The sequence below is a fragment of the Chaetomium fimeti genome (genome assembly GCF_033439085.1).
Source record: "Chaetomium fimeti strain CBS 168.71 chromosome Unknown B0H64scaffold_4, whole genome shotgun sequence".
Taxonomy (NCBI): domain Eukaryota; kingdom Fungi; phylum Ascomycota; class Sordariomycetes; order Sordariales; family Chaetomiaceae; genus Chaetomium; species Chaetomium fimeti.
In genome coordinates this window covers 1436891-1455088 of record NW_026944332.1, presented here as the reverse complement: position 1 = coordinate 1455088, position 18198 = coordinate 1436891, and the positions used below count along the sequence as shown (strand labels likewise).

The 18198-nt window shown below is 56.5% G+C and overlaps 8 protein-coding genes across 8 annotated transcripts; 4 read left to right on the top strand and 4 right to left on the bottom strand.

Annotated features, from left to right (window-relative positions):
- Positions 1–89: 89 nt before the first annotated feature.
- On the top strand, positions 90–1957 carry B0H64DRAFT_149066 (kinase domain-containing protein). The gene is made up of 2 exons (XM_062798403.1): positions 90–1652; positions 1719–1957. The coding sequence occupies exons 1-2, from the start codon at positions 327–329 to the stop codon at positions 1848–1850; spliced, it is 1458 nt and encodes a 485-aa protein (XP_062659084.1). The 5' UTR covers positions 90–326; the 3' UTR covers positions 1851–1957.
- Positions 1958–4408: 2451 nt separating this feature from the next.
- On the bottom strand, positions 4409–6086 carry B0H64DRAFT_321369 (uncharacterized protein; the record flags this gene model as incomplete). The annotated part of the gene is made up of 2 exons (XM_062800506.1): positions 4409–5753; positions 5839–6086. 2 exons carry the CDS (start codon positions 6084–6086, stop codon positions 4409–4411), a joined length of 1593 nt encoding a protein of 530 aa, XP_062659083.1.
- A 922-nt stretch (positions 6087–7008) lies between these two features.
- B0H64DRAFT_148940 (uncharacterized protein) lies at positions 7009–8121 on the bottom strand. The gene has a single exon (XM_062798401.1). It carries the CDS (start codon positions 7876–7878, stop codon positions 7195–7197), a length of 684 nt encoding a protein of 227 aa, XP_062659082.1. The 5' UTR covers positions 7879–8121; the 3' UTR covers positions 7009–7194.
- A 1287-nt stretch (positions 8122–9408) lies between these two features.
- On the top strand, positions 9409–10413 carry B0H64DRAFT_341159 (DNA-directed RNA polymerase). The gene is made up of 4 exons (XM_062801246.1): positions 9409–9861; positions 9929–10020; positions 10075–10151; positions 10206–10413. The coding sequence occupies exons 1-4, from the start codon at positions 9673–9675 to the stop codon at positions 10316–10318; spliced, it is 471 nt and encodes a 156-aa protein (XP_062659081.1). The 5' UTR covers positions 9409–9672; the 3' UTR covers positions 10319–10413.
- On the bottom strand, positions 10414–11365 carry B0H64DRAFT_395648 (uncharacterized protein). The gene is made up of 5 exons (XM_062803780.1): positions 11131–11365; positions 11012–11073; positions 10812–10958; positions 10566–10676; positions 10414–10505 (listed from the first exon to the last, which is right to left on the bottom strand). The coding sequence occupies exons 1-5, from the start codon at positions 11171–11173 to the stop codon at positions 10494–10496; spliced, it is 375 nt and encodes a 124-aa protein (XP_062659080.1). The 5' UTR covers positions 11174–11365; the 3' UTR covers positions 10414–10493.
- A 199-nt stretch (positions 11366–11564) lies between these two features.
- Positions 11565–12011, top strand: B0H64DRAFT_441951 (G10 protein; the record flags this gene model as incomplete). Its single annotated transcript, XM_062806606.1, has 1 exon — positions 11565–12011. The coding sequence occupies one exon, from the start codon at positions 11565–11567 to the stop codon at positions 12009–12011; it is 447 nt and encodes a 148-aa protein (XP_062659079.1).
- Positions 12012–12022: 11 nt separating this feature from the next.
- Positions 12023–13565, bottom strand: B0H64DRAFT_395642 (uncharacterized protein). The gene is made up of 3 exons (XM_062803779.1): positions 12335–13565; positions 12177–12264; positions 12023–12123 (listed from the first exon to the last, which is right to left on the bottom strand). Exon 1 carries the CDS (start codon positions 13234–13236, stop codon positions 12358–12360), a length of 879 nt encoding a protein of 292 aa, XP_062659078.1. The 5' UTR covers positions 13237–13565; the 3' UTR covers positions 12023–12123; positions 12177–12264; positions 12335–12357.
- Positions 13566–14125: 560 nt separating this feature from the next.
- B0H64DRAFT_148917 (uncharacterized protein) lies at positions 14126–17507 on the top strand. The gene is made up of 4 exons (XM_062798400.1): positions 14126–14305; positions 14358–14471; positions 14540–15405; positions 15461–17507. Exons 2-4 carry the CDS (start codon positions 14464–14466, stop codon positions 17437–17439), a joined length of 2853 nt encoding a protein of 950 aa, XP_062659077.1. The 5' UTR covers positions 14126–14305; positions 14358–14463; the 3' UTR covers positions 17440–17507.
- Positions 17508–18198: the final 691 nt, after the last annotated feature.

Genomic DNA, 18198 nt, shown 5'->3' with positions numbered 1-18198 from the left:
ACACTCGACAGCCGCCGTTTTGTGATCAGTTCAGGCGACACCACCCCGGGCTTTGCCCACTCACCCAAGGCGTTTCTCGCCGCCAAGCTTGCTGTTGCTTGCATAAGCGCAGTGACTTAAACAACAAGCCCCGACTCGCTTGCGTCGCTTGCACCTCTCGCTCTCGCTCTCGCCCGGTTTACATACCAACAACCCTTGCACCATCAACGCTCGTGGACTTCCACCCCGTTTGATACCAGCAAACTTCTTCTGGACCTCGTTGCCGATCAACCGCGGCAGTTGCACGGAATTTGCACATCCAACTCACCCTCCCGTCGCCACCCATCATGACATCCTCGGGACATTCTGTGGCGTCTGCCTCGCCAAGGGCTTCGCCGCGGATTTCGCCGCGCTCCTCGCAGCCGCCGTCGATCAGATCGGTCGAGGTTCCCACCAAGTCGCCCAAAATGAACGGTCTAAACGGGCTGCCGGTTATTCCCGTCGGCGCCATGGAGCACCTGCAGAAGCCTGCCGAGAAGGGCTCCATGAAAGACAGGTTGACCCGCATGTTCTCGACCAAAGACGTCTCCCGTGCCGCGACACCCGACGCCAACGGCACCGCCCCGGCCAAGAAACCACAGGATGGGACCCCGACCACAACGTCACCGCCTCCGGCGAAGCCGACCACCGCCAAGGAGCCACCTCAGCGCTTCCTGCTCAACCTGGAGGCCCAGGGCGGCCACGAGCACCACTTGAAGTCCAGCCGTCGGCAGGAAAAGCTCACCGACCTGATCAAGAGCTTCCTTGGCAGGAAGCCGGAGCAGGTGCCGGACCACGACCTCTCCCTGGTGTCGAACTGGGTCGACAACCTGAGACAGGAGAAGGATGGTGTTTCGTCAGAGAAGAAGGCGGCAACAAATCCGTCGGCATCCCTGGTGGAGAAGTACGGCAAGTGCCAAGAGATTGTGGGGCGAGGTGCCTTCGGCATCGTGAGGATATCGCACAAGAAGCTGGACAATGGCCTGGGTGAGAAGCTCTACGCCGTGAAGGAGTTCTGCCGGCGGCCCGAGGAGACGGAGAAGAAGTATAGCAAGCGCCTGACGGCCGAGTTCTGCATCTCGTCCTCGCTTCGCCACCCCAACGTCATCCACACGCTCGACCTTCTCAAGGACTCCAAGGGCGACTACTGCGAGGTGATGGAGTTTTGCGCGGGCGGGGACCTGTACACGCTCGTCCTGTCAGCCGGCAAGCTCGAAGTGCAAGAGGCCGATTGCTTCTTCAAGCAGATGATGCGTGGAGTCGAGTACATGCACGAGATGGGTGTCGCCCACCGCGATCTGAAGCCCGAGAACCTGCTTCTGACGACCCATGGCGCCATCAAGATCACCGATTTCGGCAACGGCGAGTGCTTCCGCATGGCTTGGGAGGACGACGCACACATGGTGTCCGGCCTCTGCGGCTCGGCTCCGTACATTGCCCCTGAAGAGTACACCGCCAAGGAGTTCGACGCCCGCGCCGTCGATGTCTGGGCATGTGGTGTCATCTACATGGCCATGCGGACGGGCCGTCACCTCTGGCGAGTCGCTCGGAGGGAAGAGGACGAGTTCTACACCCGCTACCTCGAAGGTCGCCGGGACGAGGAGGGTTATGGCCCGATCGAGGCGCTGCACAGGGTAAGTGTCTCGGAACAACAAAAGATCGACGCGGGATCTCCCATGATATTAACTCTCAGTCATCAGGCTCGTTGCAGAAACGTAATTTACTCTATACTAGACCCCAACCCGGGGCGGAGAATTACTGCCTCCCAAGTCCTCAAGTCCGAGTGGGGCCGCGAGATACAACTCTGCAAGGCTGGCGAAGAGGGCCTCTAACACATGCCCCGCCAGATGGATGGCTGATGAGGCTTCCTCTTGGAAAGAAGCATCAACCACTGTCTGGCGGAACATGTTTGTGATTCATGTTGAATGAACCCTCGCACCGCAATTTGACCCCCCGACTCAAGCCCAGGCCTGGCTAACAACATATCCCCTACCCTACCCTCCCCTCCCCTCTCCCAATCTCTCATCCGATGACGCCCCCTCACAATGCCCCTGCACCACAAGAGCACAACACCACATGGCAGAGGCGACGATGGCTTATCACGTATCACGACACGGAATGCCTCGGTTCGGGCTAGCATCGGAGTCTGGAGTTCGTCATTCCCCTTTCATCGTCTGTCCGGTCGGGTGGTCTTGTCGTTTTGTTCCGTTTGTTTTATATTTCTTTTTGTTAAACGGGGAGACGGCTGGCAATCTGCTCTTTTAGTGTTGGGCGGCCTAGATACATCTTTTCAAACCATGAACATTCGTTCCCGGCGCTCAATTACTCAGCTCTCAGTTGGCGGCTATCCCTCTTGCACTATACACTTTACTAAAATGATTCAATATATCTTGATCGGCTGTAGGCAGTTGTGTCTCTTCCACGAGCAGCTAAGAAATGCTTGCATTTCTCCATGCTCTCACCAGAGAAGTTGATTGCCTACACTCGTTTTTCTTCTACACACATCTGCCCATTGGGACCTTCTCTCCATACACTTAACTCCCATCGCTATCACCCTCGATGCCTTGTTATATAGATGCCCTGCCCTGCTCATCGCTTTGGGGCCCGTATGCCCGTATGGTTACTCCACTTGGAATACTCGGGACGAGTGGCACAGGGAAGACCAGTCACCCATGAGGGCCTCACACCTCGCCCACCTTTTGATATCATTGGTGAGGGTTTCTCTTGTGTGTTATCTCTGACAATGGCTGGCTCGTAAAAGAATATTGCATTTTTGTATTTGTTGTTGTTTGCAGGTGTGAAGGAAAGATAATAGCAACAAAATAACTAGTCAGGGTCAATACGAACTCTCACCCTACAGTCCAAGGTCAAACACATAATGGATCTTTCAGATGGGGATTTCATCCGTGAACGGCGATGAACCGCGATGGTCATGTGCACGAGTGTGTAAGCGTTCTTCCAAGCCTGCTCGCCTCTGCTATGAGGCTGTCGTCTTTGTGTGTCGGGGTGACCGAAAGGAATCAGGTGATACTCCAGCCGCTGCCCAGCATGCTCGGTAACCAAAGAAACCCCGGCTTGGGCCAACCACTATCATCTTGTTGTTTGATATCGTTGGTATATCACTGGTGTTCGTCTTCGCACTAGCCCTGCATGTGTCACACATGTGTACACGTTGCATTCCCAAGTCCATCCTTGGCCAGGTTTTAGGTCTACCACTGTCCTATTGCTAGGGCCGAAGAGTAACTCCTGTTTGTTTGAGCCATCCTGACGTCAGGCCCGACCCGCGGAGGTAGAGGTTGGGGCAAGGGGAAAGGTGTAACTCGATCCTGGAACCTATCCCGGATACATGCCAACTCGACACATTTACCTAGAGCTGAAACCGTTCCGAATTGTCTTCCAAGCCATACATGATTTCATCCTGGTCGACTGCGATTACAGGAGTGACACCAAGAACAAGGTGCCGCAAAGTTTTCAGGACTTTTGATATTTGAGGTACAGTAAATAATATGTATAAGACAACAAGAATATAACACAACCACCTCCATACCTCCTTACTTTTAGATTAAACCAGCCAGCCAGCCCGCCAGCCCACCCATACCTGTCTGTTGCCCGATCAACCTCGTCACCGAGGCCAAACAGGCCTTGTCCTCCCTTTCCCTCAACCCCCCTCCCCTTATACGACAAAGGGAATATAACGACATGATTAGATCCCCAATCCGGCCCCCCCCGCCCGAGACCAAACCCGCCGGTCCGTCCGTTTTCCTGCCCGTTCCCGTCGAGTTCTTAACCCCCACCACAAGACCAGGGGAGTAAACGAAGAAGCAAAAAGCGTATGCGGTACAAAACCTGCCCCCCTCCCCACGCTCCTGACTCTCTCACCCACCTGTCCGGTCCACCAAATAAAAGACAGACCGCGACCCGAATATATGCAGGAAAAAGAAACGGCAGAGAGAGAGACAGAGAGAGAGAGAGGGAGAGATAGAGAGGGAATATCAATATCAACAAGGAACGAGCCAACGAACCCAACCTCCCCCCGACAGGTATGTACCTAGGTTAATCACAAATTCCCCACATACACATTGGAAAGATATAAAAGTCCCCGTCCTTTACGCCGCCCGACCACCACCTGTCAAGAGACACCAACCAACCGACCGATTCAACAAGCCCCTTTCCTTCTCTCCGTCCCATCTCAGCCCAGCTTCGAACGTTGGAACTTCAAACTCGGGCTACACTGCGCCCCTCCCTTCCGTCTCGTCCACCAATGATATATCACCACCATCACAGCCACCACTCCAAAAAACCACACCATAAAGCATCTCCCAACCAGAAGCAGACCAAAACACTCGGTTGGGCAGCCGGCCCCAAAAACAAGGAAGCCGGAATAACCAGATCAAGAGTGGAAGAGATCCCAAGCGCGGGCGCACAGGCTCATGAACTCCTCCTTCTTGGCCTCGATCGTCTCGGGGCTGTCGCGGCCCTCGCCGAAGGGCGCTCTCCTGCTGGCTCCCGGCGCGGGCCCGCCAAACGGCGCCGGCATCGACTGGTGGGGTTGGTGGGGCTGGTGTGACTGGTGGTGCTGCTGCTGCTGTTGGTGCGGCTGGGGCGCGGGAGGGGCCGGGCGGCCGCCGTTCCCCAGCGGCGGGCTGCCTTCCTCGTACTCGGCGCGCCTCCGCTTCATGCTGTTGGGGCCGCTCGGGCCGTTCGGACCGGGGGGCGGGGCCGGGTGGTTGTTGTTGTTGTTGTTCAAGGTTCTGCTGCTGGGTGTAGCGAAGGCCGGGTCAGCATGGGTTGGGGGTGGTCCTTGGTAGTTGTGTTGATGTTGGTGTTGGTGGTTTTGGTTAGGGTTGTGGGCATTGCCACTGTGTTGGTTTTGGGGGTAATCCCGGGGTGCCTGCGGGGGGGACGGCGGCGTCGGGGGCTGGTGGCCGCCGTAGCGTACTAACTTTGGTAGGAGCTCTGGCCGACCGCCGGCCAGCTCGGCTTGGGCTTCCTCGGCTGACTTGTACTCACGCGAGCGCGCGGACTGCGGCATGGGTGGGTGGTGTGGGGATGGGAGGGGTGCGCGGCTCTGGTTCGCAAACATGGCGTGGCCGCTCGAGTCGGGGTGGCCCGAGAGGCCTTGGCCGAAAACGTCGGCGATTGGGGGGAGGCGGTTGTTGGTTTGAGTGGCTTGCACGTGATGGATGTGTGATGTGCTCGCGAGGTTTGACGGTTGGTTGGTGATATGTCGTGTCAAGGGGTGGGGGTTGTGCCTCCCCGTGAACGTTTGGCCGAGCGGTGCTGACTGAATGACCCTCTCGTTTGCGAATTGTTCATGCGATGGAGCGACAATGCTCAGACCTGGCGGTGCGCCGCGCTTGCGGGCGAGCCCGGGCGTCTTTGCGGCGAAGGGGCCTGGCTCCTTATCCTTCTCAGGGCCATCTCCTAATTTGGCGGACTGCTGCTGTAACCTCGCTTCGATGATTTGTCTCTGGTGCTCCCTGACGCTCATGCTGCGGTTCAACTGTTCCTGCTCGGTGGCATCCTTCGGGACAAAGCCTGGCGATAGACACGCAATGCCAACCTCCTGAATCACCAAACCATCACGGGCGGTCAGCGGGCGACCGGTGGCTGGAGATACGACGCTCGTGTTCTTGGAGAGATCGAGCTTTCGCGGCCGGTGCCGGGCGGTCTGCATGCCGGGAGAACCGGGTTCCTTCTTCACGATGATTTTGGGTCCTCCGGCATTTCGGGATCTGTGCGTCGTCGAGCAACGTGTTAGTAATGCGGATGAAACAAGCACGGGTCAAGGTCGCATATATGTTCTCGGGGTTTGCTTACGCGCTGGGGGGAGACGACTTCTGTGTGTTCAAGGCCGCACCCAATCCCCTCGGGCTACCGCTACCGGATCGCGGTTGTGGTGCAGGCGCGTTATTCGAGGTTGTGGGCGCTGGTGGTGGAGGAGGCGGGGGGCCCGGTGCTGTCCTATGGGCGGTCGGGGAAGTTGAGGTCGGGGGAGGAAGGTCAGAACCGTAAGACGGCCTGTCATGAGGAGCAGGCGAAAGGGCCATTGCAACGGCGGTGCTCATGATCGGTGTGTGGCTGCGCGCGATGGTGTTGTGCAGCAGAAATTAGTTGGTAAATATCCGACGGGATTCGGCCGCGGAGCGTCGCCAGAAAACCCCGAAACCGAGGGGTGGGATGTGTCGGGGAGATGACAGACGGCCACCAAGATGGACGCGCAAACTGATCAAGCGAGGTTGCGGCGGCGGGAAAGGGGGCGTTGGTGTTGGGCCTGGAACCCAAAATCCTACGGGCGGCGGCGGCCTTCTCTGTCCGCTGTTGCGACGCCGAGCGATTCGTCGTCTGTGGACGGGAAAAAAAAACAATAAACTAAAAAAAGACGGAAGACGTTGAAGACAGTGGGTAAAGAGAGACCGGTTCAGGCCGAGCGATCTGCGGTTATGTGTGTGTGATTAATCGTGGGACGTCTGATTACCGACCGCACCGATCTCGAAGAATCGTCTGAGCGAGGGTGGTGCTCTTCCAAGCCTGGGCGCTTCCGGAGGCTGTCAGAGGCTGGGGCCACAGTGTGAAGGGCGGAGTGGATTGTTCGCTGCTGGCGCCTGCCGCACTTGCCCCTATTCGGCAGTTCGAATGGAGACCAGGGGGCGGGAACGGAACCTGCAGGGCCCCTGCGTTTCGAGGGCGCTTGGTGCGTTCGCCGCGTGGTCGGAACTCCTCGGCCGACGTTGGTTTGGGTACCAGGTAGCTCTGGCACACCACACAAACAGCTTCGAAATCCCCTTTTCGTGCGTCGTTTGATTTTTTTTTTCCCTTCTTCTTCTTCTCCTAGCTCATCGAAATGAACGCCTTGGGAACACTTGGTGTGATCGAGTGGCGTTGTTGTGTGACCGAAGCGGCTGGAGGATCCTGGCCGTGAAGCAATATTCGGATATGTGTGCCGCAGACTGGGTCGGGGCAGTGGAGGGACCAAACTGCAGGGCTGTGGTGCTGGAAAACCGGCTGCAGGAGGAGGGGAGGGGAAACCGTTCAAACCTGCAGTGCGGCGGGAGGCGGGAGGGGAATTATTATTAAGTCACAAACACAGCGGTGGGAGTCTGGACGTCGACTATGTTCGACAAGGGGCCACCGGGAAGGGGTTGCCCAGGATAATGAAGTCAGGATGATGAGGGGCTATCTGTGAGACGCGGGAAACCTGAACCTTTTTTTAGGCCGACACACACACATGTCCGGAGAGCACCCCCCGGCGACGTTGGAAACCAGCAACGGCGCCGAGGCCAGGCCCCGTTTCTCGTAACGAGAGGAGGTGGGACCACAAGGAAAAGGGCGCCGCCAGCCGCGTGCGAGATCTCTGGCGAATCCGCACATGCATCCAACATCCTCTCCCCTCGCCGTTACAAGTGTCAGGTGGGAAAGTGAGCTGGATGACTGCGGTCCAGTGGTTCTAGTGTTTGAGGTTTGCCGTCGTGGGGCACTGAGTGGAGGCCTAGAGGTCTTGGCCGAAGCTGCCCCATGTCCTGACCCCTGGAGCGATCGATGTCTCCGAATCGTCGATGAATTTCCGTCCACGGCTGCGTGACCGCCTTGCGACCAGCTCCCTGCTGTGCCCCGCGGCGCTGTCGATGACGAGTATCCTGATATTTTACTCCAAACCTGACGGTAGATATGACTCGCACAGTTCGGCCTCGGCCTCTCTTCGTGTTTTGGGAATTGAGGTGGTTTGTTTGCCATTGGTCGAATGGCGCAGTCCGCCGTTTCCTGAACCCATGCTCGTCCAGGCTCCTGCAGAGCACTTTGCGCTCCGAGCCCCCGGCAGCTGAAACTCGTCTGTGCTCCAGGAGGGGCGCAGAGTTCCATCGTGAAGGACGCTCTCAGCGCCGCCCCGCTTTGCCGTTGCTGAGGGCGAGAACGTCGCCGGCAGCAGAAGTCCTGAGCGAAGCATTAAAATAATGCCTCTTGACTGTTGTGGATATTTCTTCTTTCCCTCGATGCGGGTGAGAGGCGGGGCAGGATAAATGCTCGCTGGCAGTTGTCATAAATCTGAGCCTTCGTAATCCAGCTGAGACACGGCCCAGAGAGTTTCTCTGTGCTCTTTTTCGTCCCGCCCTTTCAAACGTGGTTAGTCCGAGTCGCATGGCCCGCCATCGCCATTGCGGAACCATGGTTGCCGTTTGCTAGAGCAATTTAAGATTCAAACAACACGGGTTGCTAGTTCTTCGGGAGTTTGGCGGTGGCTGTCTCGTCTTGATAGTTCGCGCTGAAACGACAATGTCTCAGTTACATGGTATTATCACCATGTTATCGCTCCTCGATGGCCTTCTTTGAGGGCTGCATGGTGAGAAAATGGCACCCGCGAAGCCGACTCTCCCGCTGTTGGGAGAATGCTCAAGACTTATGAAAAAGTTCGGGCGGTGGTGTTCGAGTTTGCTCCGTTTCAAAAACACACTGTGTTTGGCACTGTCGGTAATCCTTCTCTTGGAAGTACGAGAGTTTTGTGAAAATTTCTGGAGTGATTGGCGCGTTGGCGCTGGTCAACTCCTTTTCCGGATCGAGATACTTTTTTGTTTCGGTCTCAACTTGGAAGTTTCCTCTTGCGTCAGGTGGTCAGGTCACAGTTAGGCTTTTATCGCCGAAAATGATGGGCCAATCGGCTGCTCGTCGTCGGGCTGTGGTTGGTTCGCCTGAGACGGCCGGTGACGGTGAGCCGCACTCCCATTTTCGGAGATCGGCACTCTTTGACCAAAAAAGTCGAACTCCAAAGGAAAGAAGAAATCAAGCAGAAAAAGGTTCAATGAAGGAAACCGAGAAGAATAAATCAAATAAAGGGGATAGAGTGGGTAAATAAAGCTTCTTTGGGTTTCCGTATGCCTTTCGTTCCGTCCATATCGTCAATATTTGGTCGACGACATTTACATTTGGAGTCCGGCTTTTTTGCCCAGGGTGTGATTGATAGGGAGGTATAGATTACCTTCAGAATCTGGTGGCATGGTGGCGGTTTATCGATCCGTTCGAAGCTGGCGGCCCGGGGAAGAGCTCAGCAGCACTGACTCTTCTCTCTCGAACATCGGATACGGAAAAGGTATTCTGACTCGCAGAACCGGGCGTGGTTTACGACACTCGTGGTCGCGTGCGATCGTGTTGTTACCCGTTCATCGGCACCTACATGTTAATCTTCCCGGGCCGTATTGCAGTATTACATGCACTATGGGGCATGCAGCCTTTCCGATGTGCTCGCCAAATTCCGTGCCAATGACGCTTGATGGTTGTGATACCGTTGGGTCGGATTGTGCTTCGGTTGGTTGCCGCTGCCGCCGGAAGAGAATGGTGGTGTGGGTAATCCTGGCAGAGAGTCGAATTCTTGACCCTAACCGCTCCCCTCGGCGAAGAAGCCTTGAAGAACATGTGGTGGGAGTTTCAGGACTCGTGTTTGTCAAATGAGATTCTTCATGCAAGAACGTAGGGCTGACGCGAGTGGGAAGCCAAAGTTGGCGGGGTGCGGGGCACTTTTGGCGGGCCGCTCGCTGGGTGCACCCAATAAAATTTTCGAGATCCCGATACAGAATCAAAACTCGATTCTGCAGGCAGGACGGCACCTTCCACCTCAGCGCTAGAACGCATCGCCAAGCAACGGACAGATACTCACATTTCGAAATGGCGAGGACTAAGACGAAGAAGGAGGAGTCCGTTGAGCCCGGATCTGACGTTGTCATGGACGAGGTGCCGACATCTCACCAGCCCGAGAGCAGGGATGATATGTCGGTGGACGAGGATGAGAACGATGAGGTCGAAGTTGAGGACAATGACGCGGAAGTGGAGGATGATGTCCAACGAGTGAGGCTGGTATGTCGAATTCTGATTTCAGATTATCGCGGTTGTGTGAAGACATCAGATCCTAACAAGCGAGTAGCTCCCTGGCTCAACACCCACCGCCGCCTCCTTCGAGTTTCTTAACGAGGGCCACACCCTCGGGAATGCCCTCAGGTATATCATTATGAAGAAGTAAGTTATGGTCCTTGCCGGAACCGTGTTCCGATTGCTCATATGTGACCCTAGTCCCGACGTTGAGTTCTGCGCATACGCAATCCCGCATCCCTCAGAGCCAAAGATGAACGTCAGGATCCAAACTTTCGGTACGTGATAGTAGGCCACTGTGGCACCAGATGTGTTTATTAACGCCTTATTAGACAGTACGACCGCGGTTGAGGCGTTGGAAAAGGGGCTACGCGACCTGCAGGAGCTCTGTGACGTCGTCACTGATCAGTTTGTCGTTGCGAGGGAAAAGTTCATGGCGAAGTAGGCTTCACACATTCCTACTTCCTTGGTTTCAACTAAAGGACGGCGTCTGGGCGTTGGTTGAGGTCTGGTTATGCATAGTAGAGGGCACTCTTGGGTGTATTGTAGACCCATCGCGATTTGTAGGAAGTTTCCATTGCTTTATATACATTCGGACCAGGAGCATGTGACAGCTCGATCTAGTTGCGACCCTAAATGACAAACGGGTCAGTGACAAGCCGCAAGGCGAGCCGCAGATATGTTCAACTTACCTCCAGAAACCCAGTGACGAAATCGGACGGCAGTCTTTTCTCCCCCCTGAAGTTCTCCTCCTTGAAATAGGACATGAGATGGTTCGTCTGGCGCCAAAAGTTCATAGTTTCCTGCCATGGCCGAGTATTAGCAAAACTGTTCGAGAGATGCGAAAAGGCTACTAAATAGCCCTGATGGGCCATGTTCCATGCCCCCCCCCCGCCGCCGCTCCCATCCCGAATCACCCGTCCGATTGAACTTCTTACTTGATAGTCGGCGTTGCTCTGAAAAAGGAGAACATCGACAGCTGGCAGCTTGTTGACGTATCGGTGGCGCTCAAACTCCTGCCTCATGCGGGTCCGGATGGCCGAGACGGGGCGAGGGATCGAATACATGGTCTGGATTTCTGGCGCCTAGTCGACAAATCTGTCAGCTCCCTCCTCGACTCGATGCCTGGTATTCATACCGCCCGGATCCAGTCTCGATATGCCGCAAGCACCCTCCGCTTGGCGTCGGACCAATTGGCCGCTGCTGCTCGTCAGTCGCTGGTCGATTGCGGGTGGATGATGATTGTTCGATGCTTACACTGCCTTGTGGTAACGGCAAACTGGGTGGGTGAAATCGCCATCGCGGCCGGAGTAGCGTGTCGTTCGCGGTTCGGCTGGGAGTCAGCAGTCGTCTTGCGGTTGGATCCCCAATTGCTTCAATCGAGCACCAGTCGTGAATGCCGGAAGCTTGGACCACCAGCATCCCATGACGCTGGCAAGGACCCGCTTTTAACTCACTCGAGGCGGCACTGCTTAGTCATATTAAAGCCCAGCATACCCAAATCCAGCCCATAGTTACCAGCTCCGTACTTTGAATGCTGCCCTCCCGAGTCTCGCTCTCCCCTTTACCACCTAACCAAAACAAACCCACCGCCTCGTATCCCAATATCTTCTCTTTACCGTCCCGCCAGTCGACCAGCCTGCACACGCACTTGCAAACCAACGGCCGCGCACATTCGAACACAAGCAGCCATGCCCGCGATCCGCCCCTCCTCCAAGCGCAAGCCCCCCCCGGACGGGTTCGAGGACATCGAGGAGGACCTGCTGATCTTCGGCAACAAGATGAAGGACGCGCAGAACACGCCGACGGACAACATCCCAAAACACCAGGCGCAGTGGCCGATATTCCAGATCGCGCACCAGCGCAGCCGCTACGTGTACGAGCTCTACTACGAGAAGGAGGCCATCAGCCGGGCGCTGTACGACTGGCTGCTCAAGAACGGCTACGCCGACGCCATGCTCATCGCCAAGTGGAAGAAGCAAGGGTACGAGAAGCTTTGCTGCCTGCGCTGCGTCCAGACCAAGGAGACCAACTTCAACTCGACCTGCGTGTGCCGCGTGCCGCGCGCCCAGCTCAAGGAGGACCAGGACGTGCAGTGCGTGAGCTGTGGGTGTAGGGGGTGCGCTTCGACTGACTGAGGGGGGATTGCGGCGACTTGTGTGTGTGGGGGTGGGGGTGGGCTACGACAATGATACCATGGGTTTGTTCCCGGTTCTGGGACACTTTTGCTTGGGCTGGCGGATAGACAATGTAAGGATTGCCACCCGCCGTTTATATGGATACAGAAAGCTCACCTGGATCAGCGTCGGTGCAAGATGTGATATTACTAGCCGGTTTTGGCTGGGGTTTTGGGGCTACGAAATAATGGCACACAAAAAAAACATTAAGCTAGTATGTCCCGTCTCCAAACCGTGGCGCTTGGTTCTTCTGTCGTCTCCGTGCTCATGCGTTTGTCAACCAGAGCGCCTGTCGTCAGATAGGGGATCACCGTTTGGCGAACCCGGCCTTTCCACCACGCCCAAACCGGACGCTCATGGGAACGAACTTTAGTGACGACATGGCGCTGGACAGATCTTCCATATCCTGGTCTGGCTGCCGATCGGGGCTCTTCTGTCCTAGTTCTGTCGTCGGCTGGCCATCTGTTGCTGCAGTTGGCTTTTCTACGACCTCTGGTTCGTCTCCTTTGTGGTTTTGCGGCGACGACATCGGGCATGGTGCCGCTGCGGCGCTTGGTTTCTGGTGCCGACGGCCAGGGCCACGGTCTTCGAGTAGCAGAGACCGCCGGCCGTCAATACCTTCCCGCGTGATGGCGAAGAAGAAATTCTTCGGGTACATGTGCTTATCGATGAGGTGCATCTTTCGCTTGTGTGGTGTGCTGCATTTTCTGTCGCAGCCGTCCACAAAGCACGAGTACTGCAGCAGGGCATCGGTTAACTGGGGCAGCGCGGGCGTGAGAGGGATACCAGGACTTACAGTACGCTCTCCCTTCTCCCTTCGCACTTGAACGAAGGAGTCATGTGTCTCCTCAATGTGCAAGCCGACGAGGTGGGCAGACGGGAAGTTTTTGCGGCATTGAGCGCAGCGGTTGGTGTGCTGGTCCCTGTAATGGGCTTCATACGCATCGTACGATGAGAACACCACTGCTTCCTTATGGGGAGGAAGCGAGCAATGCATCTTGGTACTTCGGTCGCCATCGTTATCGGAAAAGTCAAGCCCAGCGATCTTGGCAGGCGGCGAAACATGTCCGCCGCTGTTATTGTTTTTCAACTCTCCATGGCCATCCACAGCGGCTACTGCTGTGTTTCGGCCCGCAACTGCGACTTCCTCAGGGGGGCCCTCTTCAGGTTCGCGTGAGCGCTTCATTCTCTAGGCTTTATGGAAAAAGAAGAGAGATTCGGTCTAGGAGAAGTTACATTCGAATGCCTCGATGCCTTAAAACAACGCTCGACTTTTGAGTATCCAGTTGTGTTTTGTAGCATCCGTGGCTGAGGTTCTATGATGGCCCAATTCTGGTAACTCAGGTCTGTTTGTTAAGTGGCCAGCTAAAACTTAGTCGGTCAGACCACCTCGAGGGCACCGGGATTGTCGAGTCTCTGAAACACCAAAACGAGAAAGTCCGGTTGTTAATCGTGGGCTAATGACGGGCTGTGACTTGCTGGGGGTCCCTTCTTGGGTCTGGGGCTTGTTGTGGCCGTGGGGATTGTGAAAGCTTAAAGTCGCACCCTCGCCACGTGTGACTCTCGAAAGTGCCAAGCACGGTCTCCGGGTGCCGTTGATTGGTTGCAGTCCCACGCTCTTCTTCGAGATCCTTTTCTTGTCCAATGTCATGCCGTTGTCGAGCACGGCGGGTCGCTTTGCGAATTGCTTCGATTTTTGGAATCGCCTTGTGTTTTTCTTTGCGCATCTTTGATCGCGCGCATCGTTACTTTAGTCACTCACTCCCTTCTCCTTGAGAATCCTGACTGACCCCGTCACCCGCCGGCCGTGCTTTACGCATCCTCTTCTCCAATGCGCTCATCACCTGCCAACCTGCCCGCCGAAAGCCGCACCACCCCTCATCGAAACACCGAAACCAGTGCGTCACCACCAACAAGTTATGGACCGCCGGCCCAACATCGGCTTTCCAACTGCTGCGTGTGAGCTTTGGCCATAGGCACCGGCTCCCACTCTTTCAATAAAAGCGCTGCTTCCCTTTCCAGCTTCCTACCAGTTGTGTTCTTGCTTGTCTGCGGGGCATTTATTTGTGCTGGCAGCGACAACCAACAATGGCCTCAACTACTGCGGCCGGTGCTGCCGCCGCTGCAACCCCAACCGTACCTTCGACTGACGAAGCCTGGAAGTGAGTGTTTTCGTAAAGCTAGAAACTCACAGCGCTGTACTTTTTTCACCACCGATCTCTATCCACCTACCATGGGTTCTCGCAAGCGACAATGTGCTGCTGCCACCCAGCGTGCGAGCTCGGATTTGCTAACTCGACCTCGTAGACTCGCACAAAAGTTACGTGCCGCCATTCAGAAGGAACTCGAGCACGTTCAGAAGGGCGGTCCAGGAACGAATGAGCTTGCCCGTTTCGAAAAGGTCGAGAAATTGATGCAGAAGTGAGTCGCCGAGGGCATTGTTTTTTTTTGCTCCTCCGTCGCAGAGGTGATTAACCAAGCGGTCTCAGTTACCGCCTTGCCTGCATCGAAACCATTTGGCTCGACCTCCGTGCTGCGAACGAGAAGGGTGCCGAGGATGCGCTCTGGTCTACCCATACCCTCGTCACCAAGACCTACCGGAAGGTGCTCGGGAGGCTGCAGGCCAACGACCATGTCGTCCTCAAGCGGAAACTCGAGAAGCTTTACTCGAACTACCTGAAGACGGCCCAATACTTCTACAGAGGCTATTTGCAGCGGGTTTGCGCACGCTACGACACCCCCGACCTCAAACGGATCGCTCATCGGGCTGAGCTGGAGGCGATGCCCCTACCCGACAAGGACAAGGTCGACACTACGGCAGCGCAGCTAGACAACATTGTCAAGCAATCATGCCACAAGACACTCATATATCTCGGTGACCTGGCGAGATACCGTACTCTCCTGCGTCCCAAGGACCCCAAGTGGGAGGGCGCTCTGTCGTACTATCTCCTGGCAAACGACCTGATTCCCGAATCTGGATACGGCCACCACCAGTGTGGAGTGATTTGCGTCGAGAACGGGGACCATCTCCAGGTGGTATACTACCTCTACCGTGCCCTGGCCTGCGCTCTGCCACACCCGAATGCTTCGACCAACCTTGAGCGGGAGTTCCGTGAGCTCCAGAAACGGAAGAACATTACCACCAAGCATGCATTGGTGACTTGGTTCGTTAAGCTCCATGCCTTTTATTCCCAGGGGAAGGAATTCGCTGAGCGGAAGGAGCTTGAGAGTGAGGTCGACCATCGGCTTGGCCTGGCTATGAAGACTGGAGCGGGATATGGCTCAGACTTGGACTTGCTCAAGATCGTTCTTATCAACATTACCGCATACGTCGCCGCCCAAGACAAAATCAGCAGTATGATTATTCACATGCCATTTGCTAGTGGTTGAGTCTTGCTAACCGAGCACAGAAAATTGGACTGACGAGGGCTCCCTATCCTGCCAATTTATCCTGCTCCTCAACTTGCGAACAATCACCGCCATCGCACGCCTACTTGGGGAGGAAATTACGGGTACCATCAAGCGCATGGGTGCAGAGGTCCCGGCTGGCGCGTCCGGAACTCCCTCCCAGACGGAGCCGACAACCAAATTCACACCTGCTCTCAATCGCGTTCTGACGCTTCTGCGTGTCTACATGGCCTGGCTCTGCTCTTACGGATCACAGCTGGTTGACTTCCGGGCCCATCTCGAACCGCAATTCGGAACTATGTGCACGACACTGAGCAACATGCTGACCCTGTTGTTCGAATTGCTCGGGGGTGATCAACAATTCGGAAACACGGTGTCATGGCGCTTCCCCGAGGACGATATCACCCTGGGCATCGATTGCCTCAACGGACCCAGCCTGAATGACGGCTGCCAGCTCTACTACGATGCCTTTTCACGCAAGCCTAAGCCGCGCCGTGAAGACGTCGCCGGTGCTAGCCATATTGAAGACGACGTTACCTTCACTCGCGCACTTGACGTTCTCCTCTGCGCTCTGGAATTATCCACTCCGGAGTCGAAGTTCCCGCTTATAACCTCCGCGATTACAAAAGGACGCCGTGAGCTCACTACCTTTGTGTATCTGGAGGGTGGGAAGCCTGAACCCACTCCAAGTCTGCCACCGGCTCAGCATCTGACCCCGACGACCGTTCCCGCGACCCTGGAACATACCCCCAAGATGCCAGCGGCGATCCTAAGTCCTTGCGAGTCTAACGAACTCTCCGAGGACCAGGACTTTTATGGTCCGAATCTACGGAATGCTGTCGGCGATGGGCCCCGCAACGGGCAGGCGTCGGCACCAGTTGTGCCACCAGTTGCGCCACGGCCAACAGTGCCGGTTTCCGAGTTTCCCATTGATACGCAGATGTACAACATCTTGAACGAGTTCATCAACCCACCGGAATCTGCTCCCATGCCCAAACCCAAGACTCCGAAGCACCCACCTGCACCGACAAGCCCGTACGGTATGGATTCTGCAGCCGTTGCTGAAGCTTTCGGGACCGGAGCTTCAAACAGTCCCGCGCCGGGCTCTGCCGGCGCGAAGAAATTCCCAACTCTGCCCTGGGACTACTTTTACAAACCGCCGACCAACCCTGCCTTGCGCTCGGACGCGAACGCCATGGCCGCCGGTTGGGGAGCAAACGGTGGAGGGTTTTCACGGCCGACAAGCTCGGGAAATGCAAATCAATTCGGGGCCGGAACCGCCACTGGCAACCCGCTTGCACCTCAGGCTCACCAGAGGTACGGCAGCCTAGGGAAGTCAAGGCTTGTCGAGGACCAGGTGGGGATGCTTCACCCCTCAGAGTCTGCACCAGGCCACGCCGGCCACGCCCAACAGGCTGACGGCGCACGAGGAGTGTGGTCTAACGCAGCCACGGAGGGCTTGACTACTTCTGCACTGGAAACTGTCCCTCATCTCCCGCATCAGAGCACTTGGGCTCCCCCGTCAAGCCCCTGGCAAAATGCCAATGGCCAGCTACCCCCGGCCACCACTGGCGCTGCCCTCGTTTCCCCCTTTTCAACGCTCAACTTCTCCGCCAATACGTCCAGCCTTCCACAAGTTTACAGCCCCTGGGGCGTACCCGCAGCAGCAAACAGGTTCCCCGCGGCGCAATCACCCTCTTCACCGAGCCAGCCTAGCGCAGCGTACACCGGAGGAGCGATCCCATCACCGTCGAGCAGCAGGTATGCAAGTGACTACACCAGCTCCATGGCCGGCGGGCATGTCTCGCACAACGCTTTCGCGAGCGCCTGGCCCGATGCTCGGCAGCCGCGGAACGGGTCGACCGCCCAACAGCCTCTTGGGCAGCTCGACATCTGGGGCGATCCGGTCCTGCAGCAGCCTACCGTGGGCGAGAAGGCGGGTGGGAAGTCGGTTATGCAGCAGGGTATGCCCAAGCGTTGATTTTCACCAGGACTACCACGTCTTGACATTTTCACCTGCTCCGGTGCTCGGCCCGCACGCTCTCAGCTCGCTTTCTCTCGCGGAATCCGGGCTTGCCGGCTACCGCGAGCCACGGATGCATTCCCCCGAGCCAGGTCATGGAGTTGCTAGCGACGACATGCTCCGGAGGCTGGAGGAAGCCGTCGATGGGGATAATTCCCTCGACCGACCGCCCCAACCTCTGCGGCTAATCGGTCGTCGTCTTCGGCGGAATCTCGGCCTACCGCCTAAAGCGACTTCCCGGCCCGCCCGCATGTCCGTTTGCCCGTCTTTTCGTCCCTTCCAGAGCAGAGCAACCAGCCCCTCCTAACCTAGGCCGCGACGTCGAGGGGCCACATCCAGCTTCGGCACGCTGCTTGCTTGCAATAATGGATCTCGCAATCGACCGAGCCCGGGAGCTCAAGGTTATAATGCACGGGATTATGGGGCCTCCCCCCCTCTGCCTTATGGATGCGCACCTGGCGGAAGCGCAAACTTTGCAATTTGCTTCCCAGCGTACTGCTCGCTCGGTTTAGTTCAGTTCAATCAAATTTGGCAATGGAAAACGGGACGGGCTCCTGGGCACCTCTTTTCCGGCCCTGCCACCCTCTTAGTCTGTTCTGTCTTGTGCTATACTGGTATTTGTTTTGGGTTCTGGACGCGCCGATGCATTGGAATGTTTGGCACAGAGATGGTAGCGTGGTAATGGTAGCTAGCAAGGTGGTGATGGGAGGGTGGGGG

Excerpts from the sequence above, each read along its gene's own strand:
- B0H64DRAFT_149066 (XM_062798403.1), top strand. The coding sequence starts at position 327 with ATGACATCCTCGGGACATTCTGTGGCGTCTGCCTCGCCAAGGGCTTCG. Across the intron at positions 1,653-1,718 it reads CGATCGAGGCGCTGCACAGG|GCTCGTTGCAGAAACGTAAT; the intron begins GTAAGTGTCTCG and ends CTCAGTCATCAG.
- B0H64DRAFT_395648 (XM_062803780.1), bottom strand. The coding sequence starts at position 11,173 with ATGGCGATTTCACCCACCCAGTTTGCCGTTACCACAAGGCAGT. Across the intron at positions 11,074-11,130 it reads TGCCGTTACCACAAGGCAGT|CGGCCAATTGGTCCGACGCC; the intron begins GTAAGCATCGAA and ends GACGAGCAGCAG. Across the intron at positions 10,959-11,011 it reads ATCGAGACTGGATCCGGGCG|GCGCCAGAAATCCAGACCAT; the intron begins GTATGAATACCA and ends TTTGTCGACTAG.
- B0H64DRAFT_148940 (XM_062798401.1), bottom strand. The coding sequence starts at position 7,878 with ATGGAACTCTGCGCCCCTCCTGGAGCACAGACGAGTTTCAGCTGCCGG.
- B0H64DRAFT_395642 (XM_062803779.1), bottom strand. The coding sequence starts at position 13,236 with ATGAAGCGCTCACGCGAACCTGAAGAGGGCCCCCCTGAGGAAGTCGCA.
- B0H64DRAFT_148917 (XM_062798400.1), top strand. Across the intron at positions 15,406-15,460 it reads CGCCCAAGACAAAATCAGCA|AAAATTGGACTGACGAGGGC; the intron begins GTATGATTATTC and ends AACCGAGCACAG.
- B0H64DRAFT_341159 (XM_062801246.1), top strand. The coding sequence starts at position 9,673 with ATGGCGAGGACTAAGACGAAGAAGGAGGAGTCCGTTGAGCCCGGATCT. Across the intron at positions 9,862-9,928 it reads ATGTCCAACGAGTGAGGCTG|CTCCCTGGCTCAACACCCAC; the intron begins GTATGTCGAATT and ends ACAAGCGAGTAG. Across the intron at positions 10,021-10,074 it reads AGGTATATCATTATGAAGAA|TCCCGACGTTGAGTTCTGCG; the intron begins GTAAGTTATGGT and ends ATGTGACCCTAG.